At 39.2% G+C, this 19870-nt stretch overlaps 3 protein-coding genes across 3 annotated transcripts; all 3 read right to left on the bottom strand.

Moving 5' to 3' along the window:
- Nucleotides 1–7603: 7603 nt before the first annotated feature.
- Nucleotides 7604–8406, bottom strand: LOC143847776 (putative histone H2B.1). The gene has a single exon (XM_077356540.1). The coding sequence runs from the start codon at nt 8306–8308 to the stop codon at nt 7850–7852; it is 459 nt and encodes a 152-aa protein (XP_077212655.1). The 5' UTR covers nt 8309–8406; the 3' UTR covers nt 7604–7849.
- Nucleotides 8407–10227: 1821 nt separating this feature from the next.
- On the bottom strand, nt 10228–11083 carry LOC143847777 (histone H2B-like). Its single transcript, XM_077356542.1, has one exon. The coding sequence runs from the start codon at nt 10984–10986 to the stop codon at nt 10528–10530; it is 459 nt and encodes a 152-aa protein (XP_077212657.1). The 5' UTR covers nt 10987–11083; the 3' UTR covers nt 10228–10527.
- A 7642-nt stretch (nt 11084–18725) lies between these two features.
- On the bottom strand, nt 18726–19460 carry LOC143848267 (histone H2B.11). The gene has a single exon (XM_077357165.1). The coding sequence runs from the start codon at nt 19364–19366 to the stop codon at nt 18908–18910; it is 459 nt and encodes a 152-aa protein (XP_077213280.1). The 5' UTR covers nt 19367–19460; the 3' UTR covers nt 18726–18907.
- Between the last annotated feature and the right edge of the window lie 410 nt (nt 19461–19870).

Below are 19870 nucleotides of genomic sequence, written 5' to 3'. Positions count from 1 at the left end.
GCATGATCCAAATTCTGGATCTTGGTTCTTTATGAAGTTGGTCAAGCTCACCTTATTAAGTTGCTGCACCGGTTCGTTGGGTGCTTATGGAAGGTCATACCATATGCAATTCTTTGGCATGCATGGGTAACGAGAAAATGAAGGATTTTCAAGGAGGAAACCAACTCATCTGGGAAGGTAATCACCGAAATCAAGATACTTATCATCAAATGGGAACGGTCAAGGATATATTGTTGGGGAGTGACCATTGTGGATATTTTAGAAATTGGAAATTAGACTTTAGCAAGAATCTATGGTCTAGGGTTTTGCGAAAATTGACCCCTCCACCTCCAAATACAATCAAGTGAACTTTGATGGAAGGTCAAAAGGATGGTGTAGGATTCATAGAGGAAGTCCAAGACTCCAAGTTGATCTTAAAATTCTTGTAAAAATTATCCAAGCGTGAGGTTAAGTTAGTTTTTGGCACACTTTCTAAAAATACCCAAGATCTGATGCCTCAAAATCTTTAACCAAAATTAATATTATAATTCCAAGATGAAATTTATCCAATCCAACTATTGGGTCTTGAGATGAACCCAACTAATAAATCTGATGGTTGAGAACTGAGATTGACTCCAACTAGCCATATTATTTAAGATCAAATCGGTTCAGATTGATGCTTCCAATGACAACAGTAAAACTCTCAGATTGATCCTTAAAATAGGAAATCAACAAAATAGAAGGGGTTCACAATATCCGATGATTGAGATCAAGCGATCCTGCCATTCGATCCAGGATTATACACAATCAGATTACTCCAATTAATGCTCCTAGTAAATCCCTTAAATCAAACTAACAATCCAACTTGGAAAAATAACACAAATGGAAGCTCTAGAAGTTCGATCAAAAGAGGAGAGAATGGTAAAGATTGCCTTGAGAAGCTGTAGAAGAAGGATAATCGAAGGACTCCCACCAACTAGCGATCAAGACATCTCATTGAGATCGAGAAGAGGAGAATATCTCAATAAGCAAAACTTTTTTCATTCACATCATATTATTATCATCATCATTAGAGAAAAGTGCCCCGAGGCTATGTATATACACAAAAAGAACAGTAGATTAGAAAGTAATACAACCCTAAACCCATCATGAAAATAAGTGGGCCCTATCTTTTATTCAAATTCACTTGAGTTAAATGAATTTCGAAGAAAAAACCTATTGACCCTCTAATGACTTAAAGACTCTTACCACTTAAATTCATAATATTTGCTGGCCCTACATTTCTGATAAATAGACTTAAGTGGCTTCAAGTGATTTTATAACAAAGAGACTGATGTACCCTTTTATGATTTAAAAGGATTCAAATAACACTCTAACACTAAATAGAAGGTTCCTTTAACACTAATGATGGGCCCCATCTTCCTATTTAACTCCTTGATTCTCATGAAGGATTGTCTTGGTCCTCATCAGTCGAGTGTTTAGGAATTCCTTGGGATAGGTGATCAAAGCATTTTGTTGGTAAATTGGAGTTGTTGATTCAAATGAAACGAAAGTGTAAGGTCTTCTCACCGCATTGTGCATTTTCAAGTCAGTGCTAACCAGCTCCCTTTTTGTGGAAGGAGATTTAGGAATGTGACATCTTGGGCTCTAAGAAGATCGACAGGTCCCTTGGATATTAGCTGGTTTTATCCTAGTAGTCCCTGTATTTGTATAGAGAAAAAGGCCCATCTTTTAAACATATTTAGAGGTCAGCAAATGACTTGGCAGACAACTAGAGAAAGCGAGCCTCATTTTTGGCAATAATATCCCTCCTGCTACTATCATGATGTATTCTGGTGTTTAGCAGGAACAGGTGTCCCATCTTTACTTTCTGTTATCTATGCTTTTTATTATTAATATATTTCTCTTATTGCTAAAAAAATGATCAAATCTAGTAACTGTTAGATAGATCAACTTGCTATGGGTCCTTTTTAGACCTTCTCATCCTCCAACAACTCACCCTCATTAGAACTTAAGCGAGTCCCGAGTTAAATTGAAAGATTTGTTGGCTTAGCCCTAAGAAACTATTCTCATGTGTAAGGCCTAATGTTTACTACTCTTCTAGGATATTGTTACCTCAATCCCTAGAATGTATGTTGGGATGCCCAAGTCTTTATCTCAAAGTGTTGCCCAAATGTCACTCGATGTCCATCAACTTATACCAGTAAGATGGTTTTTCGTTGCCTCTGTTCTTCACGATGGTTTTTTAGTATCATAACATTTATAACCCTTAAAGTACTTGAATACCAATCTTCATTATGGCTGGTGTTTTTTTCTGTGTTTTGTTGTTTGCTAGCTGACCTAGCAGAGTATGTTCCCTTTTTCTTCAATAAATTTAATTTACTTTTTACGAAAAGAATTATATACGCATATATATATATATAGCAGAGCATATTTCCTGTTTCTTTAACAAATTTAATTTACTTGTTCAGAAAAGAATGATATACATACATATATATAATAGGGAAATGATACTTTCACCCCTTTTTCATTTCCACCCCCTTTTATTTGTCCTTTCCTAAAAATGACTGCATTTCCACCGCTTTTTGTTTATTTTTTCTTGAAAGAGAGAACAAAGTCATAGGAGCCAGATCTTGCATGAGTGAGAATGCACGGTAGCAAATGGATTGCCACACTTCTCATGTAGACTAGTAGGAAAAGTTGTCGTAATGTTTAGACAGATCTTAAGTCACACCAATATCAGTATATCACAAGATACCTAATGACGGATGCCCCAATTGATCATTCCATCAGGACACGGATCCTTGTTGTGAACATGAAGAAACAGACATTATGACTGTCATGTTGAAGAAAGAAAATTTCCAAAGATTCACGCCCCCACCAATCACCTTCTAGTTATCATTCAAAAAGCAAAAAGAAACCAATCACCTTCAACTCAACTCAACTCAACAAAGCATTTCTCCCAAACTAGTTGGGTCGGCTAAATGAATCCTTTAGAAAAATTTCATGAAGAAGGTGAAACCAATCACCTTCGTGGTCTTAAATTTCCAAAGATTCACACCCTCACCGATCACCTTCTAGTATCATTCAAAGGCAACCAATCACCTTCGTGATCTTCAGAGTCCTTAAAGGCACTATGTGGGAGAAGAAGGTTACATTACGCTACAATAAATTTGTCTAGTAATTGTACTAATAGATATTATATTGTTGTGACAAATTAGATAGGAACAATGTAAAGGACATTGATAAAAATGAGACCTTAGAAGCACAAAGTGGGTGCCGGGGGGGTGGGGCGCAGAAGCATGAGGGCCTAGAAGAGTCTAAGGTTGAGAGCTTGGGAGTGTCATGAGAGCATTTATGTAATATATTTTCTTTATATGTTTTTCAAAATTCAAATATATCAAAAAAAAAAAAAAAATAGTTTTCTTCATAGATATCTTTTAAAATTAAAGTACATCAAAGAGTAGTAATTGCTAGACATATCTTCATTTTCATGCCCTCATTCCTCGCGCCTGCTCCAATGAAGTACTTTGAAGAGTTGGAGGAATTTGATTCAAGGAAGTCGGTGATGGTGGGACTGGTGGAGTAATAGGAGCAAGTTGGGAGCGTCATAGGAATGGTTTCCGTCTCTTTGGGAGCGTCATGGGAGTGGTTTCCTTCCTCAGGAGCGCCGAATCTTAATTCTAAAGCGGGAGCGGCACCCATAAGGAAGATTCCTACTTCTAAGGATGGGACCACTCACAATGATGGCAGAAGAGGACCCATCAATAGTTTATACTTGCACGAGAAGAATGACAAGAGAACAGACATGGATGACTTCCTAGTCATGAAATCGACATTTCTTGCACCAGTGATCCTTGAATTAGATAGATATGATGAACCTGCATGCAACAAAATAGAAATACCTGCTTTCTATGAATGGGAGAGAGTAGGTTGTAACCTTCCAATGCTTTGCCTTTTTCCACTGAATCTTTGCTCTTCTAAGGGGATTTGAATCACCTTTTGAGTTGAAAACTACACGGTATTAGCCTCATGGGAGGTTTCCTCTGCTCCACTAGAAACTTCTGAACTAAATGAGCATGGCCTGCAGTAACTTCATGCCTAAAGGGGCTATCAGGAGGTTTCCAAGAGTTTTCCTTGTTTGTCATTCTTCTGATTATGAGTACATTTAAGAGAATTCTGGATCCCCTACCATAACTACATCTACTTCCACATCTGCTATCGCTTATCATGGAGGATCTATATCTGATAAAATTTACAGTTGGAAGCAGTGTTTCAAAATGAGGATGAGGGTCAAATCGTGGTCGAAGAAAATCCCAGTCGACTCGGCATGATACGGTCGAGTACTCGATTGACGTGGCTTAGTACTCGGTTGACGTGGTCATAACTCGGGAGAGTCGAAGGAGTTTTTATTGACTCTGTGGGGGCGAACGCGGAACACGGCCAAAGGAAAAGGGAGTTGACTCGGGGGAGTTTTAAAACTATGATCAGAAGTGCACTAATACATTGCCTATATTTTTCATTCATCAAAGGAGGCAAGCGAAACATTGGTAATACCTTCATTCTTGTGTATCCAGATTTTGATCACTTCAAATTATGGCTTCAAAGAAGTGTGAAGTTGGAAAAAAAAAAGTGTCTAGCTGGTTTCTGCCTAGTGGGTGCACTAAATTAAATTTGATGGGTACCCTTTTTTTAAATAATGGTAAAGTATATATATATTCAGAAAAGGAGACATCCAGTGTAGACCAAGGAGGTCCACTAGAGCTAAAATAACAGCATAGAAACACCAACCCCCTCATTGGCTGGTACCTTGAACTCAAGACTTAGACTAAACATGTGTTGGTACTTCTATCGGTTTCTCCAGACTGTTGTCCATTAGTAATCCACTCAAGGTAGAATAGGTTCCTTCACATTATCAAGTAAACTTATCACTGCCTAGGCCTTGTAATCTAGTTCACTGGCATTCAAGCCTCGCTCCCAATGATTACAGCCATCCTATTCTTGTTATTTATTTTATTAATTATGAAAGAATGAAACACAAGATATTCAAAATTCATGAAACAGTATCTACTGGGGACATGATCTGACTTTCCAAGGAGTGGATCTTTCTATTTTTCAAGGCAGGTCTCACAAGTTATTTATTTTGTTCGTCGCTTTTCATGGAAGCTCTCAAAAAATCATTTGAAAGAAGTGAATCCTGGTTTGGTTGGAATTGGTGGTGTGGTATGATTAGAAATTGCATTTAACCTGCTTGGATTTTAAATATTGGAAGCTCAAAAATAATTGTCTCAGTCAGTTGCCTATAATTTTTGGTTAATGTTGATTCCCATTTCTCCTCAATCATGCTCAAGGGTCGTATGCTAGAAGTGAGCGCCATGAGCATTTATTTAATAGAGTAGCAGTGACATAATTAGAATCCACATTTTCTCCTTTTTGGTTGTTTTTCTCTTCATTAGAAATCTGGGATTGAACCTTTCGACTCAATGTTTCAATATCTTCCAATTTAGATGTGGGCTCAAGCCAATTGCACATAGTCGTTGTGATGTTTATGGTGGTTTATTAGTGGGGTCCATGTTTCCTTTTCAGACATGCTAATTAAGTTTTTAAGTGCAAATCCATTTGTTCAGCTTCTATAGATGCATCATAAGATTATAGATTCATTTGAAATTAGAATGAACATGCAAAACTCTAATTTCATTAAGATTCATGTTGATTAATGATTTTTCTTTTGAATGTCAAAACTCTAATTTGTTCTCCTTTTTTTTCCATGTTGGTTAATGGTGGTGCCTTCTTTTATTTCTGTGCAGGACCATTGTCTCTATCCAATGGATTGGATAAGTTCGAATCTGTCTTCAAGGTCTCGAGGAAGACCTTCAACTACATATGTTCACTTGTGAAGGAAGATCTAATCGGAAAGCCATTGAGCTTTGGGGGTACAAATGGCAAAGTTCTATCCGTTAATGATCAGGTAGCTGTTGCGCTTAGAAGGTTGAGCTCTGGAGAGTCACTACTGACCATCGGAGAATCATTCGGTGTGAACCAATCAACAGTCTCCCAAGTGACTTGGCGATTTGTGGAATCCATGGAAGAAAGAGGAATGCACCATCTTAGATGGCCCAACACAGAGGAGGAAATGAAGGGGATTATGTCCAAATTTGAAAGAATCCGAGGGCTCCCAAACTGTTGTGGCGCCATAGACACTACCCACATCATGATGTGTTTGCCTTCCGTGGACTCATCGAACGATGTGTGGTATGATCGTGAAAAAAACCACAGCATGATCTTGCAGGCTATTGTGGACCCCGATATGAGGTTCAGAGATATTGTCACTGGCTGGCCAGGAAGTATGAATGATTTCCTGGTGCTAAAAAACTCGGGCTGTTTTCAACTTTGCGAAAAGGGGAAGAGGTTGAATGGAAAGAAGATAGAGTTGTGCAAAGGGTCGGAAGTTCGAGAATACATAATTGGAGATGCGGGTTTCCCATTACTGCCTTGGCTTATAACTCCCTATCAAGGGAAAAATCTTTCAGATTCCAAATCAGATTTCAACAAGCGACATTTCGCAACTAGAATGGTAGCACGGAGGGCATTGGTGAGGTTTAAAGAGATGTGGAAGATCGTTCAGGGGACAATGTGGAGACCCGACAAGCATAAGCTTCCAAGAATAATTCTTGTTTGTTGTTTGCTTCACAACATTGTCATTGATTTAGAAGACGAAATACAGGACGAGATGTCACTCTCTCACCAACATGACTTGGGTTACAGACAGCAAATCTGTGAGACTTTTGATAAGAACACGTTGGTCTTGAGAGACAAGCTCTCGCGGTACTTATCTGGTGGATTGCCACCTTGAAAATAAAATCATGGGCTTCTGTTCCATTTTGTGCCCAAAGGTGGTTATGATCAATGGATCGATCATTCTAAGGATTGATTGGGTTTATAAGATTGTTGGGTACTTCTTTTTATAGAAACTGTTTGATCATTTCTTGGAGAGGAACAGTTTGTGACATGAATCTCTCCTTCAACCATAGCAATTGTCTTTAAATTTCATCATGTACAGGATTCGATTGCTGAATTTGTCGATATATTCTACTAATTTATTAGGTACTCGAAGCAGTGAGCAAAGTGTTTTAACGGTTGATGTTGCAAAAATTGAACAAGCAATGTTTTTAGCATAGATCATGATGTCCCTGAACGGGAAGCTCTACACTTCGAGTGCGTTTGGATTGTCGGAATCATGTACAGGAATTGGGATCTGATTCTAATTCTGCCCAATTCTGGCATTTATTCAAGAAAAGAACAGAATGGAGTGAGGGAGAGCGTAGGGAGGAAATGCTTCCCGTCTCAAGGGGTGGTATTCTGATTCTGCCCTGGTTGGAATGGAAATTTATTATCAGAACCTCAGAACTTCCACTAGGGAGAGAGCACTCTAAAATCAGTTCACTTCTTAGGAAAATGATTTGTTGAATGCTATGTGCTCTTGTATTTCTTGGCTGGGATCAAAAATAGGGGTTGCCACTCATTCAATTATCTAAAGAATTCTCATAGCAAATCCTTTTTTCCCCCCTTTCCTTTTTTCTTGCCTTTCATCTAAACCATGTTTCATTCAATTGAAGCATTCATACAATCACTAATTCCAAGCTTTTACTAATATACCCAACAAGTTAAAAACCATCTACAGATAATTCGAGAATCACTTAACAAAAACAAGTTCCCATTTACAGCGATTCCATACACCAGTTTAAGAACCAGAACCACACCATCATCATCTTCAACAAAAGTAAAGGAAAAAAAAAACCTAAAAACCCAAGTCAACTTCAGTCAAACCCAAAAGGCCAAAATAAGAGCATCCAAAAAAGAAGCAAGAAATTCAAGAACTGGTGAATTTGGTAACTGCCTTAGTGCCTTCTGAAACAGCATGCTTGGCGAGCTCACCAGGAAGAACAAGACGAACAGAGGTCTGAATCTCCCGAGAACTTAAAGTGTGCTTCTTGTTGTACCGAGCCAGCTTCGAAGCTTCCTGAGCCAGCTTCTCAAAGATGTCATTAATGAAGGAGTTCATAATCCCCATAGCCTTACTAGAGATACCAATATCAGGGTGAACCTGTTTGAGAACCTTGAAGATATAAATCTTGTAGGTTTCAACCCCCTTCTTCGCACGCTTCTTCTTTTTCTCACCACTCGCTCCAGCTTCCTTAGGAAGCCGCTTCCCCGCCTTCGGCTTCTTCTCAGCAGGGCCTTTCTCAGCGACGGCAGCTTTTTTCTCCTCCGTCGGCTTCTCGGCTGCTGGCTTTTTCTCGGCGGGTTTCTTATCGGCCTTGGGCGCCATTGATTGAGGAAGATTTGTTTAGATGGGAGATGAAGGGGGTGTCTTTGGGAAAGAATGGGGGAAGAGAATTAGAAATGGGTAGTGGTGAGAAAGCGGGGTTGGATGAGTTTATATAGGTAGCTAGGGAAAGATGATTGGAAGACAAGTTTATATGCGGATCGCTGACTTGGCATTTAATCTAACCGTTGGGTTTCTAACCCTAACGCGTGGCCTCGATATGTGGGCCCATAAGCTAACTAATGAAAAATTGAAAATCCCTCCGCTCATAAATACAGGAGGCATTTCACGGGTCTCTGGGATTTGCTAGGGACCATCGCAGAAAGGCATTTCCCGGACGGGCTGTTGCATTAAAGCCCAGCCACATCAGATGAATTAAATAAGGACAAAATTTGTTGAAAAGTGCTCTTCATTTCAACAGCCGGTCCATGAAATATGACTTCTGCAGTGATCCCTAGCAAATCAATTGTTTTGTATCTTGAGAATCGATTGTCACTTTGTATCATCAGAATCGGTTATAAGCCCCCCTTCTTTGTTTTGGATTTCTAGAATCAATTGTCAGTACAAAGATTGATCATTGGACTCAAAATTAAATGTAAATTTGAGTTAAATAATTAAGCCTTGTTTGTTTTGGATTTTGAGAGCAGATTGTGAGTCCAAAACTAATTATCGGAGACAAAATAAAGGGAAATGATAATTGACGCCCCTTTTGATCACCAGGGGACACCCTTTGCCAGTGTACTGTGCAATCAAAGCCACTGGATTTTTCTAATACACTGACGCTGGGTGTCCCTGGTCGTCAAAAGGGGCTTAAATATCACTCCCCAAAATAAAACGTAAATTTCAGTCCAATGATCAATTCTGGACTCAAAATCAGTTAATCCATAACAAATCGGGCCTAATCTTGTGCAGTGGAGTTTCCTACCAAGGGTCTTGAATGTTTAGGCCATGAGTGTTGGTTCAATCTATTTCTTTATTCCAAGTGAATAGATCTTCTCTATTCACTGAAAGGCACAGTGATAGTTGAAAATTCATGCCAACAGTTCTCCCCAATAGATAGTCCAATAAATGAAGGGCGATGATATTTACACCCCCCCCCCAAATTACGCTCAAGCCCCCCTTATAATGTGATTTGACTTTAAAAATATTAAAGTTGCCCACTTTTCACGTCAAATCACCTTATAAGGGGAGCGTGCACGTAATACAGGGAGTGAAAATATCATCTCCCAAAATGAACGTTTCTTTGTGTAATTTCGCCTAGCTTTTCTTGGTTCTTCTTAAGCAGGCATTGATTTGGATGATTAGGAATACCGATCAGTGGAAGTTTTGTGGTATGCTCATGAAATGGGTGGGGCCCATTCTTTTGATGGCTATGATTTTACATCCCATGGGGTTAGGCCAATATCTCAACGGTTTAGGGTATGTATCTCAACCTTGTGGTTGAAGGTTCAAATGTGTGATGCCCGAAATGATCCTCTGTCAATTTTTATTGGGATTCGCTATCGTCCATCACAGAAAACATTTCGCAGATGGGCTGTTGCACCTGAGAGCAGCCACCTCATGAATGAAGACAAAATCCACACAAAAGTGAGCCTATATAGCTGCTCTCATATGCAATAGCCCATCCAAGAAATGCCTTCTGCTAAAGGGTACTGATATTGGTGCTACCATATTTATATAATTGCATTAACCATGCTATCTTTTCTTTTTTAATTGGCTTCTAAGAGCCTTTTGGGAGATGAAATAACCTTTGACAGTAGTTTAAAAAATAAAAGAGAAGCTGAAATTGTGCAATTATTAAAACATGGTAGCTCACTAGCTCCAACGAAATTGTTTAAATAATCTTGGTATGGTATTGACTGTGAATTTATGATCAGCTCTTCCAATTTTACAGCACTCTAATCAGATTTCAAACATTCAACTTAGAAACATATCCTTTTCATCTGAGCCATATTTCATTCAGTTGAAACATTCATACATTTTCTATCTCCAATGTTCTCCTAAGATATTTTCTTACCCACAGGTACAGATACTCAAGTGAAGCTTAACAAAAACAAACTTCCCAATTACAGTAATTCGATCATCCAGTGTAAAAACCACATCATCATCATCATCTGCAACAAGAGTAAAGGGGAGAAAGAGAGAAAAAGCCCAACAAATCTAAGACAATTTCAATCTAACCCAAAAGACAAAAAGTAGCATCCACAAAACAAGCAAGAAATTCAAGAACTGGTGAATTTGGTAACTGCCTTAGTGCCTTCTGATACAGCATGCTTAGCGAGTTCTCCAGGAAGAACAAGACGAACAGAGGTCTGAATCTCCCGAGAACTGAGGGTGTTTTTCTTGTTATACCTAGCCAGCTTCGAGGCTTCCTGAGCCAGTTTCTCAAAGATATCGTTAATGAAAGAGTTCATAATCCCCATAGCTTTGCTAGAAATTCCAATATCAGGATGAACCTGTTTGAGAACCTTGAAGATATAGATCTTGTAGGTCTCAACCCCCTTCTTCACACGCTTCTTCTTTTTGTCGCCACTCGCTCCAGCTTCCTTAGGAAGCCGCTTCCCCGCCTTGGGCTTCTTCTCAGCTGGGCCTTTCTCAGCCACGGCAGCCTTTTTCTCCTCCGTCGGCTTCTCGGCTGCTGGCTTTTTCTCGGCGGGTTTCTTATCGGCCTTGGGAGCCATTGATTGAGGAAGATTTTTTAGATGAGAGATGAGAATGGGTGTCTTTGGGAAAGATAGGGGGCAGGAGAATTTGAAAAGTAAGTCAGAGAGAGAAGGTGGGATTGGGTGAGTTTATATAGGTGGGGGAGAGAGGGAGGAAGGGAAAGATGATTCGTAGACAAGTTTATATGCGGATTGATGACTTGGCATTTAATCCATCTGTTGGCTTTCTTAAATATGCCCATAACGCGTGGCCTTGATATGCTGCTACCACATGAAAATCCTTCACTCGTCCTTCTTCTTTTTTTTGGGTTTGCTAAGGACTTTCGCAAAAAGGCATTTTGCCCCTCTCTATTTCTCTCTCTTTAATATATTTGTTTTCTGGGATTTGCTAGAGACCGTCGGAGAAGGAATTTCGCGGACGGGCTGTTGCATGAGAGCACAGCACCTCAAATGAGAAGTGAGCGTACGTGGATGCTCTTTCATGCAACAGCTGGTCCATGATTGGCCTTCTGCAATGGTCCCTACCAAATCAATTATTTTGTATCTTGAGAATCGATTGTGACCCTTTGTATTATCAGAAACGATAATTAGTCGTCCTTCTTTGTTTTGGATTTCTAGAATCGATTGCAAGTCCAAAATTGATCATTGGACTTAAAATTTAACATAAATTTGACACAAAATTAAATTTAAATTAGAGTTAAATAATTAAGCCTTCTTTGCTTTGGATTTTGAGAGCAGATTGTGAGTCCATAAGTAATTACTGGAGTAAAAATATAACGTAAATTTCAATCCAATGATCAATTTCGGACCCACAACCGGTTCTCGAAATCCAAAACAAACACCGCTTAATGCAGTCTTTATGGTGTAAATGAACATCATAAGCATGAGATTTATCTTAGTAATTTCTCAATAAATCTTACCTCATAAATTTTATTAGGTAAATTTCTCACAAGTCTACTATATCAAGTGCAACCTATTAGAGTGTGAAGATTTGAAAATAAAAATGTTTTTAAAATCAGGATGACAAAGGTGATGAGCGAGCTCTGTTTTTTGGTAGGTAAGTTGGGCTTTTGTGGGGACTCTATCGGTTTATTAGATAAAGAGAGAGATAATTCATTCATTAGTACATGACGTCATCCGTAACTCGGAATACATGAGAGAAGGAGACCCAAAAACTCGGGCTAAACAAAAGCAAAACACTAAACATAAGAGATTGAACTTCTCAATATTCTTGAATTACATAATCGGCTAGCTTGATAGGAGTATGTCGAGATCTTTGGGAGCGTCTTAGATAATTCTGCCATGGTTCACCTTCGAAGTCATGGTGGTTCATCAATCAACGAGAGAGTGGGCTTCGGCTGTTCCCTTGCCCTTGAGCAACAAGAAGAAGAATAAGAATCTTTCGAACATAATTGACAAAGCTTGGAAGCTAATTTTGAGGCTTCTCTTCCCTTAGTTTCCACCTCAAGACCTATTTGGGAGGGGACCATTCAATGAGGTATGGGGGGGGGGGGGGGGGGGGGGGATGGATTTTCCCCTACATCTTCAAGTTGATTGTGATCCTTATTGGGGGACTCCTTTTCTTTATTTTTATAGACCTTAGAGCCTAGAGTGGTTTCTCAATCCAAATTTTCCAAGGCTGTGAAATTAATTTCCGGCTTAACACATTTATTGTGATTGGCATGAGCAAGAAGTGTTTCAACTGTCATTTTCCTTCCTGCAGATTCCTCTGTGTCTCTTTCATCAATCACGGTTTTGTAATGATTTATTGTCACCGATTCCTTCTTCATTTTTTTTTTTAAGGTTCTTTTAGGCTTTCTATGCAATGCTCTAATGCGTGGCTAAAGTCGCTACATGTTACACAAGCCCTTGGCTTCCATTCATGTTCAATCTAAAGCATGATACCAATAAAAATATGATGGGCAATATTGATAATGAGATATTTTTTCATTTGAAGGATTTTCTAGAATCTTTATAGGCCTTTTCTCATCAGGAAATCAAGGAGAGGGGGAGTTTTTATACGTCTCATATTCTAAAAAAATATGACGGGGAACAATGACAATGAGACTTTTTTTTCATTTGAAGGATTTTCTAGATATGTTTGTAGGCCTTTTTCTGGTCAAGGAATGAAGGAGAGGGAGGAGTTTTTACAGATCTACTTTGCTAATGCTCATATGTAACAGCCTCAAATTGAATTAAACACATTTCTCTTCATTTCTTACGGTTAAAAGCCTTAAAACAAATATATAACTTAGGAACACACATCAAGACGAGATCCTATTTCGGTTAAAAAAGATAAAATTGAAAATCACAAAGAAGTTGTAGAGGAAATGGTTTGTGTGCAGCTACACAGATAAGCTATCTGTGCATGGCTGCACAAACCAGGGGGGCACATTTTTTGGGGGATCAAAAGCATTCATTTGGAAGGCCCTTCCATGGATAGGGTGTGTACCAAAAATCAGCCCTTTAGGTTCATCCTAATTCAGCCATTTGTGGAGGGGAAAATGGGCAGAAACAGTGTCTGTTCATTTTCCCCACCGACTTTGATTAGGTTAGGATGATCCTATAGGGCTGATATTTGGTACACACACTATCCATGGAAGGGCCTTCCAAATGAATGCTTTGGATCCCCCCAACCCCACTATGGTTTGTGCAGTCATCCACATATAGCTTATCTGTGCAGCTGCACACAAACCATTTCCTCTAAGTTGTATCCTAGGGTCAAATTTTTCACACACAACCATCAATACTAATGTGTCACTGGCATTTAGATGTGACAAATGCTTGCAAGAGCTCTCAGCCAGGCCGATACGACATCGGAGGAAAATTCGAACAGAGAAATATGGTTTTTCATCACCCGAAAAACTGATCTAAGATCTAAATAGATTTTGGATCAGTATTCTAATGATCATAAGAACAACTTTCTCCATTCAGAATGTCCTCCACTGCAGTATCAGATGTCAGAACTTCTAGTCAGTATATGTCTATCTCAATCATCAAAGATGTTAGTTAAAACCCGATCTGATTAAGGGATCAAGGCGCGTAGTGAAATGCCTTGAAACAATATATAAATTTCTCCCTTAATCAAATTTATTGGGTTCCTAGTTTCTAGATTTCATTGGTGATCAAAATAAAATTCACATGGAATTAGAAAACGATACCATGATGATTACTCGAACCGGAATCTCTGCTTGATCTAATCCTCGCTCAGTTTCAACGTTTCTCAAACGCAAATGCCTTAGAAGTTAGAGTGATGGTCCCCTTTGATTTCATGGACTTATGGAGGAGCCCTTCTTAAAGAACTTTTCTCCTAGATCAATAGGAAGAAGGAAAAAAATTGAGAGAGAGTAAGAAGTAGAATTCAATTTTAGAGAAGAGAAGAAGAGGGAGGGGGGAGTATAAAACATTTTTTTCTCAAAAGGTTGTGCAACCCTAACTTGACCACCACCACACCCCCCCCCCCCCCCCCCCCCCCAGAGGAGCCCTTCTTAAAGAACTTTTCTACTAGATCAATAGGAAGAAGGAAAAAAATTGAGAGAGAGTAAGAAGTAGAATTCAATTTTAGAGAAGAGAAGAAGAGGGAGGGGGGAGTATAAAACATTTTTTCTCAAAAGGTTGTGCAACCCTAACTTGACCACCCCACCCCCCCCCCCCCCCCCCCCCCCAGAGGAGCCCTTCTTAAAGAACTTTTCTCCTAGATCAATAGGAAGAAGGAAAAAAATTGAGAGAGAGTAGAAGTAGAATTCAATTTTAGAGAAGAGAAGAAGAGAGAGGTGGGGAGTATAAAACATTTTTTTCTCAAAAGTAACTTGACCCCCCCCCCCACAACAATATATATATATATATATATATGAGGAAACTGTTGATGAGCTTACCAAACTTATGGTGAGCTAGCTGCCCAATCACATGGGTCCCACATTTTGGGGAGTGATCCAAACCATTCATTTGCAAGGCCTTATCATAGATAGGGGGTGTACCAAAAATCAGCTCCATAGGATCATCCTAACCCCTCCATTTGTGGAGGACAAAATTGGGGTAGATTTGTGTCTGTCCATTTTTGTCCTCCACAAATGGAGGGGTTAGGATGATCCTATAGACCTGATTTTTGGTACACCCCCCATCTATGTAAGGGACTTTCAAATGAATTGTTTGGATCATCCTAACAAAGTGGGCCCCCATGTGATTGGGCAAGCAAGCTTAAGCTCACCAACAGTTTCCTCATATGAGGAGTTCCCCCAAAAACTTCACCACAAAGTTTTCTTTTAACAAACTAATTCCTTTCAAGAACGTGCTTTCTTTAAAATAGGAAACTTCCCCTAGGGTTGTGTGTCTAAATCTCCTAGGGTGCCCAACTCACATTGGTTGCCATAAATTTCCATCAATTTGAATTTTAAAAATCATTTCAAAATTTAATTAATTAAATAAGGAAACTTTTCTTCTTTCTAATTTAATTAATCCAAAATTAGAAAGTCCTTCTTCCAATGGGAATTAACTAAATAATTACTTATGATAAATTATCATATGAGTATATGAGCCCAAGTTCATGCACCATACTTATGGTGTAGCTTATCTCCACATCTTATGCAGATGATCACATCCGTCCAATTAATCAATTAAAACCAAGACCCGGATTCTCCAAGAATCTTAGAGGGTCAAGCTATTAGTTAGTGGGATCGTCCCAGGGATCCGACAGCCTATCATATAGAACTCAAAGAGTCCCACTACGACCTCGCTCTGTAGTCATACTACAATCATATTTAGGTAAGTGGTCCTCACCGAGACATTACCCTTAAAATGTCTATTAGATCATCCAATTACCCCTAATCGCATCATATGTGTACGTCCTACCTCCAATCTTCAACTACCAAGCTGGGTCCTACAGGGGAGTGGACACCAACTACCCGTAGGCCCACCCCAAGGTATACCTTCTAATCCAACAGCCTATGCCCACAAACGCATTTGAAAATTCCTTTGAAAAACAAACAATTGTTTTGAAAAAACATTTTGATAAGCAATTTATCAAATTGTGTAACCAGATTTAATTTAAAGGCCTGCACAAAGATTGAAATAGTAAATAAGTTTTCCCTTTATCATAGGTGGAGGATTCCATGTTGGGCATCCCTATCGACCTTGTAGGTTACCCTATGGCTTGGAACTAATCTAAAGGGATCTTGGAACAAAACCACCATCGGAAAGCCTAAAGCTAAGGGGCAATCCCGTAGACTAATATGATCCCTCGAGTCTAAGGACATATAAAGGGTCCTCACTATCATAACAGCCATATCTATATTTCCTATCGAATGGCTATTCTATAATGATCCATTCATTCTGCAAACCTTTTGTCGCACCCATTCTATCTGCTTAGGGTCCACCTTCTCACTAATCGATATAGGCAACCCCAATTCGTCCATGGAGGCAAGGTGTAGTGTTGGTTGTGTATAGGGAAAGATGTCCAATCTCAAACCAAACCGATAACTTTTAGATCTACAAAGAGCTGGAATATCATATCTCCCTGCCCATTAGGATCTGTGAATACATAGGCATGATATTCCTATGATGCTACCTAAGCACAAACATGTGTTAAAGGAAATGAACACAGCACACTCCATCAAACACAGTAAATGTCATAAAATGAAACTTTATTAATGAATTAATCAATTCAATACATCAAACAAGAGATCATAGATAGCAATCAAAAATTTAACTCAATGTTTGGGTCTCTATCATTATGAGGCCTTTTCCCTTCCTTTTCCACAAAAAAGATTCCTGTTTTGCCTTCTCTCTATGTCTTATTATAAAGAACAATTTCTCATTTGGCACACGACAATTGCACCACCTGCCTCAACCTTAGGTGGGGTCTACTTAACGACACCTATCATCCCCTAATGCACTTGCATATACCATAAAATACTCCAAACACTTTTTAGTAAAGTATTCATTAATGAGGAGTTCTAAACCGAAGGAAGCCTTTGCAAAAAACCAGGCACAAGGGTGCCCCATGGTACCACCACACCAAAGAGCATGTATCAGGTACTATGTTGATGTTGTGAAAATTCAACAGGCAATGTTTTTAATTCTGATTCTGCCGAGTGTTCGGATTAAAAAAAACAAAACAAGGGGTGGAATCGACATGTGCAGAATTAGAGTAAGTGGGAGGGGAGGGAGGAAATGCCAGAATCTATTTCACATCCCAAGATATGGTATTCTGATTATGCCTAAGTTGGAATTAAAATTTTACTAGAAATTTTTTAATTAAAATTTCTCATCTGTTTTAGGGGAAATCGGAATAGGAATCATAATAATATGTTGATTCTGCTTCCTGATTCAAGCAACCCAAAGTCCAAACACAGCCTATGGTTTGACAAATTTTGGAAGTAATGGAATGAAGGGGGTTATTTCCCATCACCCTCTTTAACAATCGGATGCTAAACATCACCATTAGCCCAATAGTCCAATCAATGAAGGTTTCTATGAATAACTGCGCCTTGTTTTTCTCGATTCTTCCTAAGAAGGCATTGATTTGGATGATTAGGAATACAGATAAGTGTGAGTTTTACGGTATGCTCATCAATTGGGTGGGACCCATTCTTTTGATGGCTAGGATTTTCCATACGGTTGAGGGTTTGTATGTCAACCTTAAGGTCGCAGGTTCAAATCCCAGCTTACCTAACACAAAATGAGATGATTTTTCAACCGGTGGGTCCCACAATATTTACGTTAATATTTTCACCCCACCACTGCGCATGTGCGCCCTTTATAACGTGATTTGACGTGACACTAATCAACTTTAACGCTTTTTGACGTCAAATCACGTCATAAGGGGGCGCATGCGCAGCGGTGGAGTGAAATTATCTTCTCCCTCTTTATTAACCATTAATCTCATTCAGATGCAACCAATTGGGAAAGGCTGCTGATATTGGCACTACCAAATTCCTATAATTGCACTATTCTTTTGAAATTTGCTTCTAAGAGCCTTTTAGGAGATGTAATAAATTAATAATAACCTTTAACAGCTATTAAAATAATAAAAGACAAGTTGAAATTGTGGAATTAGATGAACAAGGGACCGTCACACAAATTGTTTAAATAATCCTTCCCAAGAACACCACTGTAAAATCAGGTTTCGAGTTTCGACTTAGAAACACGATTTGTTGAAGTTTTGATACGGTATAAGCCCTTGCAGTCCCTTATTTTCCAAAAAGTACTGTACGAACCTAATCCAAACCGTTCACAAGATGGAATATAATGAAGATAGATTGATCCCCAAAAATCATTTCCATAGGATTATCCCAACCCTCCGATCCATGGAGAACTGCATATTATGGAAACCTCTAGATCGGAGGGCTAGGATTATCCTAAGGTAATGATCTCTAGGGAACAATCTATGTAAGTTGTGTTCCATCTTTTGGACGGTCTGGATCATCCTATAATGTGGTCCGTACAGTACTTTTTGAAAAATAAGGGACTATAAGGCCTTACACCATTAAAAAAAAAAAAACTCATATGAATCATCCTATCATGTTTGCCTTAAAAGAAGAGTCTGAGAAGCAACACCAAGTTGCTCCAATGAATCCCATCTTCTTAGCTCCTAAAACGATTAAAATAGAGAAATTTTTTAAAAGGGCTTCGTGACCCGAACGAGAATTTAGGTAACATCTTTTGTTCATCCTCTGCACCTAAAATAGAAGCTAAAAGGATTATAAAAAAGAAGGTGTAACACAACCATTAAAAACATCTACATATAACGAAAGAAGAGCTTAACAAAAAACAACTTCCCATTTACAGTAATTCCATTGTCCAGTTTAAAAACTACAACATCATCAAAAGTAGGGAGACAAAAGAAAAGAAAACAAGCCCTAGAAACCCAAGAGAACTTCAGTTAGACCCAAAATCCCCCAAAAAAAAAAAAAAAACACCATCCACAGAACAACCAAGAAATTCAAGAACTAGTAAATTTGGTGACTGCCTTAGTGCCTTCTGAAACAGCATGCTTAGCGAGCTCACCAGGAAGAACAAGACGGACAGAGGTCTGAATCTCTCGAGAACTTAAAGTGTTCTTCTTGTTATAACGAGCAAGCTTCGAAGCTTCCTGAGCCAGCTTCTCAAAGATATCATTAATGAAAGAGTTCATAATACCCATAGCTTTGCTAGAGATACCAATATCAGGGTGAACCTGTTTGAGAACCTTGAAGATATAAATCTTGTAGGTCTCAACCCCCTTCTTCGTACGCTTCTTCTTTTTTTCACCACTCGCTCCAGCTTCCTTAGGAAGCCGCTTCCCAGCCTTGGGCTTCTTCTCAGCAGGGCCTTTCTCAGCCACAGCGGGTTTTTTCTCCTCTGCGGGCTTTTCGGCTGCGGGTTTTTTCTCTGCGGGTTTCTTATCGGCCTTGGGCGCCATTGCTTGGGGGGGAATTTTTTAGATCGGAAAAGAAGGGGTGTCTTTAGGAAAGATTGAGGGGAGAAGAATTTGAAAAGGAATGTGGAGAGAAGGCGGGATTGGATGAGTTTATATAGGTGGGGGGAGAGACTGAGAGAGGGAGTTACAGAAAGGTGATTGGAAGGATAGTTTCTACACGGATTGATGACTTGGCGTTTAATCTAACCGTTGGTTTTGTGAGAAATGCCCACTAACGTACAGCCTCGATAAATGCGCTAATGAAAATCCTTCCCTCGTATTCCCGAAAATTTTCGTTTTCATTTTTTGATTTTTTGTTTCCCGCTCTCTCTCTCTCGGCCCAGAAATAATTTTTGTTTTGTACTTTTGACTCTTTGAGAATGGATTGTGGGTCCGTATTTATTAGCGCGGTGAGGAGCCCTTGCAAAAACTGACTAGCTTGTTTTCGCAAGAGTGCCCTTCACGTTAGCATTCCTAACATTCCTCATTATACTTCCTAGAGCTTTT

The sequence above is a fragment of the Tasmannia lanceolata genome, unplaced genomic scaffold (assembly GCF_043159265.1).
Source record: "Tasmannia lanceolata isolate RefF3 unplaced genomic scaffold, GAP_Taslan_0.1 ptg000016l, whole genome shotgun sequence".
In the NCBI taxonomy this organism is placed as follows: domain Eukaryota; kingdom Viridiplantae; phylum Streptophyta; class Magnoliopsida; order Canellales; family Winteraceae; genus Tasmannia; species Tasmannia lanceolata.
Note: the sequence above shows the minus strand (reverse complement) of the source record. Positions and strands in the feature narration are given on the sequence as shown.